General features: G+C 43.9%; 1 protein-coding gene across 1 annotated transcript; it reads right to left on the reverse strand.

Annotated features, from left to right (window-relative positions):
• Window positions 1–997: 997 nt before the first annotated feature.
• cdkl5 (cyclin dependent kinase like 5) lies at window positions 998–17,548 on the reverse strand. Its single transcript, XM_071533619.1, has 20 exons — window positions 17,497–17,548; window positions 17,346–17,359; window positions 16,185–16,230; window positions 15,962–16,098; window positions 15,278–15,398; window positions 14,321–14,380; window positions 13,206–13,296; window positions 11,862–11,964; window positions 10,753–10,839; window positions 10,192–10,272; window positions 9,813–9,988; window positions 8,134–8,954; window positions 7,577–7,917; window positions 6,517–6,618; window positions 6,025–6,130; window positions 5,151–5,283; window positions 4,072–4,177; window positions 3,473–3,595; window positions 2,411–2,677; window positions 998–1,402 (listed from the first exon to the last, which is right to left on the reverse strand). Exons 1-20 carry the CDS (start codon window positions 17,546–17,548, stop codon window positions 998–1,000), a joined length of 3,372 nt encoding a protein of 1,123 aa, XP_071389720.1.
• Window positions 17,549–18,735: the final 1,187 nt, after the last annotated feature.

Below are 18,735 nucleotides of genomic sequence, written 5' to 3' on the forward strand. Positions count from 1 at the left end.
CGGTCTGTTATACTACCAACACCTGTTGACAAATAACCCAACTTGTCACTAAACCCTGACGTTATGAGGGATATGGGTGGGCATCTATTTGTACTAGGTGTAAAATGTCAGCAGAATGCAAGAATTGTTTTTCTACTTTCAGGAATGGATATTTTTCAATAGTTCTTCACATCTTAAACAAAAAAAGAGCAAAATAACATGAAATAACATGAAATTCTGTTATAAATAACATATTAAATTGTGGTGAACAAAAAAGACATTCACCATTAGATATTCCTTGTGACATATTGTATTATCAACACATAAATATCTATGCATTTCTTTTTGTGTCGAAACTAAAGCTCTTGCAATTACACAATAATTCTATAATACCTTTTTAATATTCCCATATAGCCTACATACTGTGTCATTTATAGCTTATATCCTTGAATTTAAAACAAATAAATATTTAATAAATAATGTTGATATAAATTTTTTTGTTCTTATCAAATATCAGAGCTTGAAAAACATATGACTTTATTGGCCACTTGTGTGACAGTGGCGTGTGATGTGTTGTAGTAGCGTCCTGTAAGCAGAAGATGGCAGCAAAGAGGCCAGATGGGCAGTGTCTCTCTGCTGCTGCAGACAGAGGGCCAAAAGATCAGCTTATCTTCTGATGTTCTAACCTTAACAACCAGTAGAGAAAGAATAACATACAACTGATACGATACTGGCGTCCCGATACTGGGGAGCCGCCCCTGTCCTGTCACTGATCCCTAAAAGACACTGTAACTGGTGTGTGTCTCGCCCGTCAATGTCTAGTCTTCACCAGAGTTGTTGAGTTCAGAGACGTAAGCATCGACAGAAAACTGTGTTTCTGGATGAGGACTTTTCAGAGCTGCGTGTCTGATCCAGTGAAATTGGTTTGTAATGTAAACTTGTACTACAGTACCATAAGTCTGCGTCTCACAGATGCTTCCGAGATGGAGCCGTGTTGGAGGTGGTGTGGTTTAGGATTTTACAGCGCGGTCTCCTTCAGGTCGTTGAGGTTTGGCATCCTGGTGCGGGAGGCGCGGGTGAAGGTGGGTCCGTTCTGCCCCGGCTTGATGCCCAGCTGTTCGGGGGTGTACTGCCCCCCCTCTGCCCGCTGTAAGGCGGACACGTGCCAGCTGGACTCGATCTGTCCCGGGAGGGGGTAGCTGGCCTTGCGACTCTTGGCCTGGGCGGAGCTGCTCACCCCGGAGTGCCCCCTGCTCTCGGTGTGCCCCCTGGCTTCAGGATAGCCCGCTTTGGAGGAGGGCTGCGGGGGGTTGGGGAGGGGGGCTTGGAAGCGCAGGTCTGGAGGAGGAGGAGGAGGCTGAGCTTGGTTAGAGGAGGAGGGGGAGAGGTGCAGGAGTCTGCGAAGAGACTTCAGTGGCTGGCTCTGGCAGGAGAGAGAGAGATAGGTTGATAAAAATATATAAATGTGCAGATAGAGATGAAAGGGTTGAAACCAAACCTCTACATACTAACAACTATTATGACTGAAAATAGACATACAGGTCCAGATTCACAAAGATTGCATTTTGAGAGAAATCTGTGAGTTTTCATAACAAGACATAATAAGACGTTTATGCAAATAAAGTTGTGGTGCAAACAAGCCCTCAAAAAAGCACTGTGCAAGTGAATAGCTCCCTTCATCACCAATTGCAAGCACATACTGTGTGCTTCAGCTTTAAGACTAATTTACCAAGGCTGGCACCCTTGTGGCCTAAAGCGGCCTTTATAATTGGAGCGTTCTCTGATCTTTTTCTTTTCTCAAGCATAAGTCATTGGTATTTTCATTTATATTGACAAAACAAAACACTACAATACAATAAAGAAGTGAGGAAAAGAAAAAAAAAGATTAAATTAAATATATATATATATATGTATATATACAGTATATGCATGTATATATATATGCATGTATATATATATATATATATATATATATATATATATGCCCAGAATAGCAATAAGCAGGTATGGAAAATGAATGAATGAATAACAATTCTCTGATTTTGTCTCTTGCTTGCCTGACTTGCTGGTGATGATACCCATGTCTTGCAGCAATGATAGCAGTCTTTGTGAACGGATACACACTTTGTGAAAAGCCTTTATGACTCCTTTGAAAGGATCTTATATGCACCACAATAATTAGTTGGAGTTGAAATGTGTTAGTGAATTAGGCACAATTCCAATTTGCAAAGCCTAACCTACAAATAACTATAATGTGGGCAAAATAATATCATTTACATATAATTTACATATGCAGTATTAGTCAGCTTTCCACTCATTGTGCACGGTAAGTGAAAAGCATGACTTTCTGATTTGGTCATTTTGGTGACACAATCCCTTAGTGAATCTCGGCCACAGTCTTTAGACAAATGCAAACTCTATACTAATTTACCTGAGAGTGTGAGTCGACTGGCTTCTCTGGTGGCCAGTCACTGACTCTCTCTCTCTCCCTCCCTCTGTCCCTCTCTCTCTCCCTCTCTCTCTCCCTTTCTCTCTCCCGCTCTCTCTCTCTCTCTCTGTCTCGGTCTCTGTCCCGGCTCTGCTCCCGCTCCCGGTCTCTGTCTCGGGATCGCTCGCGGTTTTTTCGACGGCTGCTGTGGTGAGACGACGATTTGGACGCCCTCTGCAGGGACAGGTGGTCTTGCCCGTTACCGGGAACCTGCCATTTCAGACAAAGAAACAGAGGCATATTATTAGCTACATAATGTCTTTATTGAGAATATATTTACTTCATTTAAATGGCGATGTTACCCCACAATCATTTATAACACAAACATGAACGAGCATTGTCAGATGTCAAATCCTGGTGAGGTTCCTCATGCACCACTCTGGCAGCACCAGACAAAACACATGGTGGTAATGGCGATTCGTGATGACGTCATACAGAGAAAAACACAACTTGTCCAAATATTTGCTCTTGTTGTGTGTGTCATACATGAATGTGTGTGTATGTGGTGGGGTGACAGAGAAATTGTAGTATTTAGTATTTGTAGTATGTATTATTTTAGGTTCTGACTATGATTTATTCAAAATGTCTCTGAATGATTATGAGCTTTATATGTTATGAGTGTTTTATCTGAAAAGGATGAGTCTTGACATGTGCACGAGCAAAAGTGTTCGCCTCAAACACAGTACACATTGTAGCATGACATCAATGTCCTACAGCGCAATGTGAATGCAATGTGACTTGCATTTGACACACAGTGTAGCAAGACAGTATGGATGCACATACACCGTGCGGTATCAGACTGAATACATATTTGAAATCCTTTCAATTCGGAATATTTATTCCTCCATTGTGTCAGGAAAGCTCAGTCAATCAATCACAGGGGGCTTGAGAGGATTTCAAACCAGGCAATCCTGGTGAGTGCAGTATGAGAGTTAACATGCAGCGGTAGTGTTGAGGTTAGATTACTGGTGAGGCAGGGTAGGGCGTGGTAGGCTGGTGTTGTACCATAGGCGAGGCGACTACAGGTAGGACTTTGACAGCTGAGTTGTGCTTTAAGCTATTCTTAGAGCTAAAGAGGGGGAAAAGGCTTTTCCTGATGCTGGGGTTCCTCCCGTCCTCCATGTCCGTCTGTGGAACAGAAGACGCACAGCCAAGACTCTCAACACAAATCTGACAACCCAAACTGAAGACAACTGCTGTACCTTATCCCCACACATTAGGAGACATACCGCCTCACAACAGACACAGAGATAAAAGCATTAATCACAAGAATAGTTGACTGTAAAATCAGATAAGATGATAAAATTCACCACAGCAATAACGGTTAATATCAGGGTTTGTTTGTTTGTCACACAGTTTGCACAGTTAGTTCTTTAGTGTTAAGCACTTATAAAATTCTAACAATAATGTTGGAGAATGCTGATGTTGGGGAAAATGCCAAATATATTTTCAAATTCCTTATTCTGAAAAAGCCTACTGATCAGCAGGTACTACATGGTGAAACAGATTTTTGGATATTCCAAGCAGTTCCAATGCACCGACCCAGAGGGCTTGTTTTAATGTGTGCTAGATGACATGACAGGTGACGACTAGAAGGATCTTACTATTTGCGTCTTCTTCTTTTTCTTTTTAATGGCTCTGAAGAAGCCCTGTTTTTCCTTCTCTTTGGTGGGCTCTGGAGGACTCATGACCATGGCTTCAGCTGCAGTCCTATATAGCAAATGTGGAAAGGTTTTATATGGCTCATGTGAATAATTAAAGCTCAGGATTAAATGGTGAATTCTTCTACGGTGAGTCCGATATGTTGGGGGCACAAATGAAATGGATAATAGAAAACATACTGTATATAGGAATTAAAAGAAAGTGTGAGATAACACCAGTAGATCTGAGGGACTGTAACTGTGTTTGGATGATGCTCGAGTTTAAACTTCAAATCAGCTGCATAGAAACACTTCATAACACTATATCTGCAACTTGAGTTACTAAACACGGATTGTACTCAAATAGATTTGAGGGTACTGAGTTTACTCAGTTGTTCAAGTGCCAAGTGAACACATTTCTTTTTTAGTCGAATGACCTGATCCTGAGAGTGGAAAAAGTGTAATAAATGTGGAAAAAATTTAGATTCTGTACCTTGAAAAACTTCACAGAGTAAATAATTGCCTTGCCAAACATATGAATCATACCATACTATTATAGATAACCATAAGTGCCTCCTCTCTTATGGATTATCATGACAATATAATCAAAACTCCTTGTACTGAAATTGTCAACACTGAGGTATTTCTACCCAACAGAGGAAAATATTTCAATTCATCACAGTGACAGTGTTGTCACACACTTTTTTCAAAATCGTCATTTAGAAATGTTGTAAATATAAATGTCGGTTGTGGTCCATCACACTTTTCAATTAAACTGTTTGTCTCCACAGCAACACTGCAAAGTAATCTTGAAAACCTCAATGAGATGACAGTCAGTACTTTATAAAGCCAAAATTAGTTTTCTGAAGTGAGTATCCCGATTCAGCCTTTCTATAACCTTTCTCAGTCATTTTGTTTACATGGAAGGCCACAATGTTAAGCATGATTTGGGTTAGAATGTGGATTTCTATCGTAGCAATTCCCCGAAGTCACACTCAAGAAGCCCATGCGGTAACCAGCCAGTTCAGAAAATGAATTCTCACCAGTCGAAAGCGGTCTGGCGTTTGGAGTGGTTGGCCATGGCAACGGGGTCTCCAGGTACGACTGGCACGACTGGCCCTCGACCCTGGCCGACATCGTGGAAGGAGGAGGAGTTATCTGGTCTGGGGGAGGGGACTGGAGAGAGTCGAGGAGGAGAGAGGAGGAGGAAAGGTGGGAGAGACAAAGATTATTACTCTGCAGTGTATTTTACTGAGGAATGGTTGTTGGTGAATTCTTAAAGGAAAAGGTCTTACATAGTTACCATCAATTTGTGATATTCAATGCATTCCAGGCCCGGGGTTATTTGGTGATGAAGTCTTTACTTTTTTGGTGAACCTGCTTTCCCTCAACCTGCCTTTTCTACTTTGACTATAAATATATCTAGCCATCTAGTTCGCAAACACTGGGGCGTGCCAATGATCACAGCCTTACTCGTCTTGTGGCTGCATTGCATTATGGTCTATTGAGGCTAAATTGAGCCATTGGTATCTCTGCCTCTTCAAGATGGATTTCTCCCTGTATGATTGTTGAACGTCGGTGCAAAATGATGAGTCTAGAAAGAAGACCTTGCTCTTTGATTCTGAGGGACTGACACCAAAGCTACTGTTTTAGATAGCTGATTTTTTTTGCTGTCAAACTCAATTGTAGCTGTGCTGGAAATATCTCAACATAAAAACTCTCAGCAGAAAAATACAATACACCAAACAACAAAATGGGCCCAGAAATGCAAGGTACATCGCCAATAGCTGTTTTTTTAACAGTGTTAAGTATTTTAAGGTGGATTTTTCCTTCAAATCGTTTCCTTTTCTGTTAGAATACTGTATGCAGCTCCATGCTAAACCCACCTTAACTCATTTGGTGATTCCTGTTCCTTACCTCGGTAGAAGCTGCCTACTCTCCGAGGCATGGACTCACTGAAGATCATACGGTTCTCCTTGGAGGAGCCTCCATCCTCACCGTGGGGGTCGTGGTACATGCCCACCTGGGAAACACACACAACACGCAGACACAGACGCAGACACACACATGCACATGCAAAAACACACAACGGCAAAATGCACACATGGACACAGAGCAAAACCAAGTGCCTCAGTATCTTTAGCAGTGTGATTCATAATCTCAGCTGATCTCAAGACCAGTGATTCAATCATCACCCTAATATTAGCTTCATTCTTTACTGGCTCACATCACAAGACATTCAGGACAATCTTGGAACTTTTCAGTGAGGTTACATTTATATCAGCGACAACGTGCAGTGAGGCTGTTGACCTGAGTGGGCAACAGAGAAAGCTATGGAGACCAGCAGTCAGCAGAGCTATAGTATGTATTCAGTGAGCTGGTTGGAGGTAGGGAGTCGGGGGGTCGGACCTCGTTTTTAGAGCGCTGCGTATGAAAAGCAGCAGTGTTGTCCCTCGTAGAGTCTTTGATGGGGGCACAAGGGTGGCTCATGTCCTTAGGGGACTGCTCACTCTGTTGGGAAGACGGACAGGTGCAGGTCAAAGCAGACTGGAGCAGCAGCACGGAGCAGTGGCAATGATAATGTAAGACAAAGACTGTCTCTGCACACGCACATCAACTCACGCAAGTGCACATATATACACAAACACGCACACACACACACACACACGCATACGCACGGATACGCACGCACAGACACATACACACACTTTTAATGCATGTATTAAAGAAAAGATCCACCCTCGGACACTGTACACTGTTTAATATCATCAATCTGTCATATTCAATGCATTCCAGGAGTTATAGGAGGAATACACGGTACGCGACTTTGCAAGTGTGCCATTCATGTTCAATGAGAGGAAGGCGGTGAGCGGAATTTCGGCAGCTTTGTCTAGGCGGAGCGGCGAGTGACGCTCGATCTCGTGAAACTGGCGCACTGGCGCACGACACGTGCACACGCAGGCCAGTGGCGAGTTTTGGCAGAGTTGAGATCACCTCAACTGTTTGTCACGGTGTTGTCGCGCATGGTCCAGCCAATCCATGTGTTTAGTTATGACAGCAGGACACCTGGCGCACGAGGCACACAGTGACAGCGGGAGTATCCACCGCTCATTGAAAGCAAATTTTGCGTCTCTCCTTTTGGAGAAGTGGAGAAATGTATTTCCGTCAGAACTGTGGCCCTAACCCTCTTCCGTACTTGAGCTTTTATTCTGAGGGACTGACACCAAAACCTGACATGTACCTTTGATGTTTTAGATAACTCCATTGTAGCTGCGCTAGAACTATGTGACGTCACGTCATCTACCTTTGGCCAGTTACCGACAGTAATAAGAAGAACACACCATACAACAAAATGGACTGAGAAATGCAAGGTACATCCTCATTGGCTGTATTTATAACAGTGATAAAATGTTTTAGGGTGGATGTTTCCTTTAACTACCAATACACACACAGGGTGTCTGCCACTAACCCTGGTCATGTCGTCAGTACAGTCCTCTCTAGAAGAGTTCACAGAGTGTCCAGTGAGGGTGGTCCGGTGCTGGAGCTGGGGGGAGAGGAGCTGCAGGCTGCTGGCACGTGTCGGTATCCCCTGCCCCGGTGCAGGCAGGGCCCCCAACCCAGGCTCCACTCCGTGGGGCCGGTGGCGCTCCCTCCTCACATACATGGAGTGGCGGTGAGGCCGCTGCTGAGAGGAGAAGGGGGAGGTATAGCCCAGGCCATAGTGGTAAGATTCATGAGGGGAAGGCAGGGTGTGAGTGGAGGGCATCCCCACTCCTCCTGGGTCTAAGAGCTCTGGAGCTTTGGCCTCCTCTGCAGAGAGGAGAGGAGAGGAGAGGAGAGGAGAGGAGAGGAGGGGGAAGGAGAGGAGAGGAGAGGGGAGGAGAGGAGATCAAACATTCACCAACTGAACTCTTGCTTCCTCCACTGCAAATCATCCAAGTTCTAATCTCTTTCCTTGCATTTAAGTATTTACTGTTCTCCACAACATTTCAAGTAACTGATCACACATTTGACCCATCAACCCACCTGGTGCCAAAGATTTGTGTCTCGATTTGTGTCTAGAAGAGGAGTCAAGTGTACTGCTCTCCATACGGACATTGCCACTGCCACGAGAGGCGGGGCTGTGCCCAGAGCGATCACTGTGTCGTGTAGAGGGGCTGCCAGGGGGCCCCGGGGGGCCCGAAGGGGCGTTGAGGTCTAAACAGCTGGCGGGGAAGAAGCGGGCTCCAGTGCCAACGCCTGCTGTTACACTGGAGTTCGGGTCATCTGGGTGGAGCCGGCCATCGCTGAGGTTCCCTATAGACTTGGCATCGCTCAGGGCGCTGTGGCTCTTGGACAGGCTGAGATAGGAGGCTGAACTCTTAGAGGAGGAGGACATGGATCCGTGAGCAGAGTCTGCCATACTGTGGGCATGTCGGCCATGTTGTTTCTCTGCTCCAGACTGCAGCGTATTGGTCTTGCCCTCCAGGAAGGGGTGGCGGCTGGCCTGCTGCTGCTGAGAGCGAGAGGAGCTGGGCTTGCTGTGGCCGTACTTGACCCCAGGATCTGGCAGCTTGGAAGAAGGCCCCAAGTTGAAATCAAACTCTGTCTTGCCTTTGGCATCTTTGGGACTGAGGAGGTGTGGCAGGTTGTTATTGGCCAGGTCTTTGCTGCTTGAGACAGAGCGATTGAGGGTCTGGGACATGTACTGGCTCTTGGGGTGGAGGGTAGGACTTAAGCTGGAAGGGGCCGGTTTGTTACCGTTGAGGAAATTCTCATTGCCTAGGTGATGGAGGTCTCCATGGCGAGGGAGGCTAGAACATTCTTTGCTGTTGGAGCGACGGTGGCTTGTGCTCTTACTATGACTCCTAGAGGGGAAGAGGGACATAGACAGGAAGGCACAGATGGATGGACAGGATGTTTATATTAGGCTACATGCTTAACAACATGAACAATGGGATTTATGTGTTCCAACCGGGTATCATGAGTTATTTTCACTCATTTGTATGCCTAGCAAATTAAAGCTAGGCTCGGATACAGTTAATACTGAGGTGCACATGCAAATCACACACATCTTTGCATCTCAGTTGTCAATAGTAAAGAGTTTCCATCTTATTTACACAGAAATTGCTGCAAATCAAGTAGTAGCACAAACATTCTACTACACTGATATTAACAACTGCCAGGGTTTAGTGTCATCCGACTATTCTACTGTGTTCGAATAACTATTCAGACAGTATCTGAAAATGATTCCAGCTTCTTAAAGTTGGAAGAAAGATATTCTTGGAAGGAATACCCTCTCATTTACTTGCCTGAGGCAACAATGCCTCTGTCAGGGAGCAAAGATAGCAGCCATTATAAATAGCAAAACTGACAGTGTTGTGACTTATCACCTTTCAAAAGACCTTATTTACGCAACAATAATTGGGGGAATTGATGCTGTGAAGTGTTTTTAGAACTGGGTGCTACCAAGTCAGTATTATTTGTGCAAAGAAAATCAGTGCCAATGGCTATATTGTTCGGCATGATCTATTAGGCATACTCTCCACTCACTCAGTCAACTGCCTGCTTAGTGAATAAGACGGTTTTCTAATTTGTTCCTTCGGAGCTACAATATACGCTCCACGCATACCCTTGGTGAATCAGGGTCCTCATGTTTCCATCTGCAAGATGGTTGCACATGGAAGCAGTGACATCAAATGAAAACAATGGGGCAGCAGTCTGACCTAGTAGGAACGGTGTTCTCTCCGTGGTGGTGCGCCTTCCTCTTGGAGGAGCGCGGTGGGTTGGGAGAGGCAGGGGGGGGCCTCTCTCTCTCTGCCTGCCTCAGCGGCTGGAAGGCTGGGTGGTTCAGACTCTGCTCTGTCAGATAGCGCTCCGTGGGGGTTAGCAGCAACAGGTTCTGATGGCCGAAGCACATGCACAACACATGAGGAAGGAAACATTTTTCAGCGGCTTATATCGTACATTTTATGTGTACAACAAGGAGATGACTGGAGAGGTTAAGGATGGATGACACAATACATCATGTCGATGTATTCCACTGGGTATAAGGTCAAGGTTTGAGTACTTACAGTGTAAAGTGAGTATTTTTCACTATCTCACCTTCATCAGATCCAACATCAAACCGCTTAGGATGCCCAGGTACCTCCTCTCCAAAGTCTGAGGGTGAGTAACCGAGGGGAACTGACACACACACACACACACACACACACACACACACACACACAGGATCACAGTGGTATTGATTTGAGGTTGAACACAGGAACTCTTTCCGTGCAGTGAGAATTACTTTCAGTGTACAGTAGATATTACTACCTGCCAGCAAGAACTAGCTAATCACTTCAAATCACACAGAAATCTATCACTGGATCACACTAAACAGACTACCAAACACACACTCACACACACACACACACAGTCTTGTTCAGCCTTCTGGGACATTTTCTCTTGCTGCTAAACTGAACACCAACCTATCTCATGAGTCATAGCAATCCACTCAGTCATGGTGCTGGGAACACTGCCACTAGGCACCAGGAGGGAGGGAGGGAGCGAGAGAGAGAGCAAGAGAGAGGGAGAGGGAGAAAAGGAGGTGAAAAGAGAGAGGGGGAGGAGAGAGAAGAGGAGCAGAGGCAACTGTAGAAAGGATAATGGAGGGTTTCCTACCCTGATGCCATGAAAGCGAGGGTTGTTGTAGAAGAGTTTCATCTGCTCTGCAGGGAGTGGCCCCAGCACCTTCTGAATGGTGAAGAGCTGGACAGAATATTAAATAGTTAGCATGGAAATTAATAGTGTGTGGCAGGGAGTTTCAGACTCTACAGTGTGGGTGACAGGTAATTCACTGCAAAAACTAACCCTGTATAAATATGGACTTCAGTTCATACGAACAATGGAGCCTATATCAAAGCATTTCAGGGATGTTTTGCGACGTATCCAAGGCTCTTTACACCATGTATAAAAGTCCCCTTGAATATCCTTTATTAAAGTTATGAGTTTTACAGACACATGCTGCATAAAAAACAGAGATATAGCTGCTGTCATGTGAAACCCTCATAACTCCAATTGTGTTGATTTTCATGTTTCAACTTAAGTAGACTGAACTGAAAAGTAGATCATTTGGAGATACAAGGTTTTTGCTGGACAGCAGTGATATGTATGTATATAATAGCTTCCATGTGCTTGATATAGATCCCCTTACATGTAGGAATACCACTTCTCAGGTTATTCATTTCGATTACATATCCTGTAGTGTTGTACTGCACTGTATTATTTTCCACTTATATTCTTTTTTGTTTTTCAGAATATAGAACATATAAGCAAAGATAACACTGAAAAAAAAAAAATATTTAGACCAATTTCATGAGAGTACCTTTCCATTGTTGACAAAGTCAAGGTTTCAGTGTAGTCAATGTAAGACTGGGGGTACAGTCAGGGGTACAGATCTATTCATTTTTGAGAGCCAAAGTCCTATTGCGAGGTGAAAATTAGACTTCCATGTTATTGCAATGCATTTTTTGGTTATATCTATAAATTTCATTTTCATTGTTGCACTGTATTTTTAATTTTAGGCTTGTTACCGCTTTATTAGATAGCATGCAGTGAAGAACAATAGGAGGGAAAGAGGTGATAACACAACACTGAGAGCACATGCCCCAGCCCCAGTGAGCCATAAGGACGCCCCCTAGTGCCCATTAGTTCCATAAATTTCACATTGTCATTGTCGGGATGAAATATAAACGCATCAAGCCTCATGGTGGTTTTGGCGCTCAACAAACCTGATCTATCTCACTTTCGCCAGGAAACAAGGGCTGTCCGTCACTCAGCTCCCCGAGGATACACCCCACCGACCACATGTCCACTGCCTTGCCATAGGGAGCCCTAGGATGGAGAGAGAGAGAGAGAGAGAGAGAGAGAGAGAGAGAGAGATGATTCGTGTGCAGCAAATCAATGACAGCAAATGACGACTTTGCTGATTAGATGCCATTGATGACAGGGGTGATAATGGCAGTGATGAAAACGAGGATGATAGGAGTGAAAATGAAGTTGTCCATTGAAGAGGAGATGATGATCATGATTGTGAGAATGGTGGGGGAGATGGTGATGATGATGGTGGTGATGATGGCGGCGGCAGTGGTGGTGGAGCAGGAGAGTGTCAGTGATGGATGCAACTGACTGAGATGATGATAAAGAAGATGGTAATTTCTAAGGGAAAGAAACTGAGGAGTCTGGTGAGAAATGGGGAGAGAGCTGGCAGCAGAGAAGCAGAAGAGTGGTGATGTTGGAGGGAGAGAGTATTTGAGTGGGCGGCATTCAAACGCCGTCTCAATAAATGTTCCAGGGCATTTACTAAATCAGGCTACAGCAGTGAGGCTAGATGACGCTCAGCTGTCTCCAAGCTAGAATGGACATTCATTGCAGCTGAAACACCGAGTGTGGCTCTGAAATCTTAGCTTTTTGGAGCTCAGGAAAATAGCATTTCATGCACTCTCAGGATAGGGTGTATAGTGACGTATGTTTGATGTAAAGGCAAGGTGGTTCCGCATGCTAATCCTGTAGTAGGTGAATCGCTCTCTCTTTATAGGAAAGGAGTAAGACCAGATTGCGAGTGATGATCCTGAATTAAGTCAAAGAGGATGAAGAAGATGAGCAGTGAAGTGACAGGCGCTGGTTTATGGAACACCCACCCATGCACACAAACACACACACAAACACACACACACACACACACACACACCATGCCTGGATCAAAAACGGTATAATTCTTAGCACTTACCAGATGGGTGGCGTTTGCCACATAGGACAATACAATAAGTGTGACAAACTTTAGACTATTATACTGTTAAAGGCGAACTATACTGACATTAAACTCAAGCTATACTTAGCATGCTTTAGTGTGACCGACAACTTATCTCACACTACCTGAATTGTCGTAACGCAGTAGACTCCATCCATCTGGTGCTCCAAGAAGATTAAAAAATGCTAAGAATTATTTGCAAATGCCATTCGACTGGGGACTGTTTCTCTCTCTCATTCTCTCTCTCTCTCTCTTTCTCTCTCTCACTCTCACGCACACACACACACACACACACACACACGCACACACACACACAGCCACTCACCCCAACAGCAGCTCAGGCGAGCGGTACCACCTTGTGGCCACATACTCAGTGTAGTTGGCATCTGTCCCTTCAGACAGGTTACGAGCAAAACCTGAGCCAGAGTAACATGGGAATTAATTAACAGTTAATAAATCACCCATTATTGATATATTTTAGCCATCTTTGAGTGCAGTAATTTAGAGATAATTTACAGAGAAATAGAGATTTACAATCAACAATCAAAGTGGTCTTTACCATACGGTCATCATCCCATCTGACCAGTTTTCAGACTAATTAGTTATGTTACTCAAATTGTTTCTGCAGCATAGATAGCAAAGTCCATGCTTTAAATAATTGGTGTACAGTGAGTCCATTTTAAGCATGAAAAATCACAATAACCAGAATGCCAGCTCCAACAGTGAATAACAAACAAATCTCACCCCAGCTGACTCAGTAGGGTTACATTAGCCAATTATGCAAAGCTAATTGACCGTGTGATTTTGTGAAGGCAATTCAAAACTCATGCAAAATGTAGAATATATACTCTGTAAAATAATGGTAAAACTATGCTGAATCAATACATTATCACAGTTAATGTGTATCTTTGAGGGGGTGACAACTTTTTGAGAAAGCAGGTGCTAGATCTTAACGTTAACCAGGGTTTGACTTTCACAATATATACTTTTGTCAAATGAATTGTGGTAACAACCATTGGTGGTACATTTTATATTCCCCAGGGGCTGCTTTCCAATGGCATAGTTTATATTTCCTTCCTTCTGCTCCTGATGTACGACTTACCAGGTGACAAATTAATGGTGGGATTTTTCACAGTGAACTGAGCCTAAGAACCAGAACTGGGCAAAATGAAAGCAGAGACAAACAACTGCAAACACAGCTAATTTGACAGCATCATAATAATGGGTAAATCCTGCACATACGATGACTAATATATCACCAAAATAAGCAAATGCCTTTATTTGACAAGGAAGATATGGAGAGCCTTACAGTGGCGTTGTGTGGTTTTATTTCACTGTAGGCTACATATAGGGTTCGGTTTATCTCCCATGTCAAAGGGTCTCTAAGAACTGAATGTGACAATATGGCTGATAACGACCAGGAGAAGCTCAAAGACTCACCAAAGTCACATAGTTTGAGAACGTCCTCAGAGCTGATGAGCAGATTCTCAGGCTTGATGTCTGGGGAGAAACACAGGCAACAGGTCCTCATAAAGGCTGTAAATAACTTGTTTGAATCCCATCATGCTCCATATCGCTGTCGTTAAACAGAACATAAAATATGACAGCTATTTATCTTTCTCAGTGGTAGGCAGTCAAATGTATATGAGGGTGGTCAGAGGTTTAAAATCCTGGCTGGGAAAACGCAATGCGCCCTCCACTCTCTCAACAACTACAAAAGTCCCCTTGAGCAAGTGCAGTACAGCTGCTCAGTGGCCAAGACTGTGGTCGTGCTGCACTGCTCCCAGGTATGAATGTGTGTTTATGTGCACATTCAGAGAGAGGGAGAAATGCACAGCAAAAAATATCCATCTTAACAAGTCATTTAGGCAAGTACGGACTCTTAAAACCTTATTTTCCTTTAAACGGTGGAAAAAAATCTACCTGTGAGGTGAGATAATTGCACTTAATTCCAAATCAAATGTTTCCGTCGACATGGTACCAGGTGGGTGGGGTTTACCTTTTAGTACAATTCTGTTTTTGGGTAGGCAAGCTATCATTCACAGAACAGTATTTCAGTAGCTTTCAGACAACATTCTCTGATTGGATTACAGTAATTTGGCCTGGTGCTAAACATTACATGTGCCAAACTCCACCCATCTGGCCCTTTACGTAAGCAGGGCAAAATGAACGCTGCAATTTGCAAAATACTATTTGACCCAGGTCTGATTCCAGTGCAGTTTCACCTGTTTCAATAACTTCCTAGAATATTAGGTGGACAGGTTTCTATCCCTTCTTTTAGGATAAATGTGATTTTAAGACTCAATACTACACCAAATGATCCAATAGTAGACTAAATGACATGGATATTTTTGCAGTGTAGATATAAATTTAGAGAGAGAGAGAAAACCTCTTCACCTCTGTGCACTATCTCGTTCTTGTGACACCAGTGGATGGCTTTGATCAGCTGGTAGATGTAGCTGCGGACTTTGTCAGGCGGCGCTCCATTGGGCAGCTCCTCTAACAGCTCCAGCATGTTCTGCAAAGCACAAGCGACAGTTTTAGCTGTGGAAAGCGCTGTGCCAGGTAACCCAGGGTTTAAACATATGCAAAACTGCATTTGGGAGTTTGGCATGTTGAAAGCGTTGCGATCAGTCTTGAGAATATGTTTTTCTTTTTTCTTTCCAACAATGGGGATTCCTCTCCCTCTCCTCCCTTTAAAGCATGACAGGGGAGTGTGAGGCAATGCCACCGAGGGCCACCGCACTGAAATGAATAGAGCACAGTATGAAAATAAAACCTGTCATGTAATAAACACTTGGCTGGATACCTTGGCAACACAGTGGGGAATACCATTATTCAACAAGAGCATAGTTCATATGTTGCTATGGTGATGCTTTTTATACAGAACTGAGCAGTCTTAACATCATGAAACTTACAGCCTAGATATAGCATAGCAGGAGTATGTAATATACAGAAATATACATGCACACACACACACATACACACACACACACACACACACACACACACACACACGTGCATAGGCATTTACTCACATACACAGACAGACAGAAATAGTAATAGTGCCATTTAGCTGACCCTCTCCACGTATTCAAAGACAAGGTAGAGTTTCCCCCTCCTGCGGAAAGCTTCCTTCAGCTCGACGATATTGTCCTGCTTCAGTGTCCGAAGCATCTTCAGCTCCCGCAGAGTGGTCTCCTTGACCTCCTCATTTTCTGCAGGAAAAAAGACACAGAAATTACATTGTTGCTCGCTCCTCCCTCCCTCTCTCCCTCCCTAACTCCCTCACTCTCTCGCTCACCTTCGCTGTCTTTGAACTTCTTTATGGCCACAAGTTCATTGGTTTCCTGTGAAGATAAGATAAGACATCCTGTTAGACAAATGAACACAGCTCACTGAGCCAATAAAAGCCGTGCTCAAGCTGCTTCTTAATGAGTAGAACCAGAGCAGTTGAAAATCTGAAATCAGAAATGACCGTAATCTTTGTTATCTATAGGATAGATAGATAGATAGATAGATAGACAGACAGATAGACAGACAGACAGACAGACAGATAGATAGATAGATAGACAGACAGACAGATAGATAGACAGATAGACAGACAGACAGACAGACAGACAGACAGATAGATAGACAGACAGACAGACAGATAGATAGATAGACAGACAGACAGACAGACAGACAGACAGACAGACAGATAGATAGATAGATAGATAGATATGAACCTATTCAGTTCAGAATAGAAGTGAGAAACAGAAACTATTTGTAGAATGAAAGGTGAAAGGGAGAAAGTGAGAGAAAGAGAGTGAGGATATTGAAATGCATTTCCTGCCCACTCTCAACATAAAAAAAAAAGAAAAATCTGTGGATTTGTGCCCAAGTTACCAGCAGTGCCAAGATGAGAGCCATGCCAATGCTCTCATTCCAATTCTTTTACCACAGGGCACACACAAAAAAACAGCACATCCTTGGCATAGTTAATATGCATCGAAGTTTCCTTCAGCTACTTGCAGGTTGCTTGATTGACCTTGCTGAATTTTCTAAGAGGGTGGGGTTGCAGATATATAGCGTATAGCTGTATTTCAAGGCTTGCCCATCATCCAGCCAGGCTGCAATGTAACTATTTCAGCAACAGGCATTCAGAAAGGCACATTTCAACAGCAGCAGTTGTTTCTATAGGATGCTCTCCTGGTGTATTTTGAAGGTAACCCAAGCCTGCAGGTCTATGGTTACAAGCTAGCTTTACAAGGACAGTATCTCTTTAGGTTCACCCCACACAGCAGACACACAAAACTTTACACAATGACAGGAATGTGTCCTCGATAAGATTAAAGGTCTCTGTTTTTAGCAACAGTATGACCATTTTGTTAATGAGGACAATAAGGAAGGGCAAGGAAAAGAATCGAGTCCCAAGTTAACATCCACTAGCGATGACATCCAGTTAATTTCTGGCGGTGTGTACAGGAATGGGATCATCTGAGGACACGCAGAAAAGCAAAGCAAAGAGTTTACAGGTGCATTGACACCATCAAAGGGATTAGTCTCCATGTTGGACCCCGAGCCTCCACACTGCAGCAGGTCAACACAGCGGCCCGGAGGGGATTACAACATACAGGCCAGTCTCCCGCTGTCCTCCGCCAGTCTCATGTTGCTCTGCAGGGCCATTGTTCTTTTGTTCACAGACAGCGGGGTCAGACAACAGAATCAGTCTCACTGTCAACAAGGACCACACTGTGAGGGGCTGCATGCCCCCGGACTGGTAGGGGAGGCAGTGCTCTTGGTTATACAAGCTAATCCAGAACACACAGGCAAGACGCAGCAAGACGCTGCTTCACAGAACACACATTCAAGCGTAATAATGCAGCGGTATATTGTGCTCTTTTTTTTCAGAGAAAGTGGACGTTCGCAATTTTTCATATGACTTTTGTAAACAGAAGAGATAAGTGAAAGAAAACAAGGGGGGTTCACAGCACAAACAACATTTAAGCCTGAGAGTGGGATTACAGTTTCCACTGAAGGAAAGCATGTGTAAATGAAAAACTGGGAGCGCTGACCGAGCAGAATAAAAACACGCACATCCCAATCTTAACCAGGACAGAGCACAAAGAATAGAACAAAAGCAGAGTCTGCACACTGCAAATTGCTCCCATGGTGTTTGAATTTATTAACACCTATACATGTGACATTTCAAGCTCTGTGGGAGCAACTTGCAGTGTGTGGATCCACGCTTGTTCAGTGTTACCACTTACACCATACATGCGTGGTGTATTCAACCTCCTGCCCTCTTAACCTTCTCTGACCTCCATTGATTTACGTTTGGAGCCTGTGAAAGCCAGCACAGCAATAAATAGCCTCTGGCTTGCTGGATCACCACATTACACAAATGGATACAGCTTGATATTTTAATTTTTCCATTGGAGAGTCAGCCATGAAAGGTCCAGCATAGTCCTAATCAGTTTCTTCCTGAGATTGACTGGTAAAAGTAGCGAGTGCAAGAGCTTGGAATGCCCCCAATCACAGTAGTGATTCAACATAAACCCAGCTCATTAAAGCGTTTACATTTCCTGTTCTAAACATCGTGTTGGGTCTTTCCCGGGAGAAATGCGTTTCTAGCAGCAACAACAGCGTTTTGTTTGGTATAAATAGAAGAAGAACTGGCTAGTTAGCATGAGAAGCGATAGCCACCATGGCTGAACAGACAAAAGAAGAGAGCGCCACCTACAGAAACTCAAATTTCATCAACAGAAAATCCAAGGAAGCCCAAGGAAGTCCAAGGAAGTCACAGTATTGGCGACAGTGAAGTGATTTCTCTGAAGTGCGGTGCATACCTGAAAGAAAACCTCTGAAGGTTT

Source organism: Centroberyx affinis, unplaced genomic scaffold (genome assembly GCF_046629955.1).
Source record: "Centroberyx affinis isolate AG114_WGS23_722 - 3 ecotype Tasmania unplaced genomic scaffold, CSIRO-AGI_Caff_v1 ptg002385l_1, whole genome shotgun sequence".
Classification (NCBI taxonomy): Eukaryota; Metazoa; Chordata; class Actinopteri; order Beryciformes; family Berycidae; genus Centroberyx; species Centroberyx affinis.

What these genes read in the sequence shown, in the direction of transcription:
- cdkl5 (XM_071533619.1), bottom strand. Translation starts at nt 17,548, where the DNA reads ATGGCCCTGCAGAGCAACATGAGACTGGCGGAGGACAGCGGGAGACTG. An exon ending in CTCGCTTTCATGGCATCAGG is followed by an intron (nt 10,273 to 10,752) that starts GTAGGAAACCCT and finishes TGTGTGTGTCAG; the next exon opens with TTCCCCTCGGTTACTCACCC. An exon ending in TGATGTTGGATCTGATGAAG is followed by an intron (nt 9,989 to 10,191) that starts GTGAGATAGTGA and finishes TTCGGCCATCAG; the next exon opens with AACCTGTTGCTGCTAACCCC.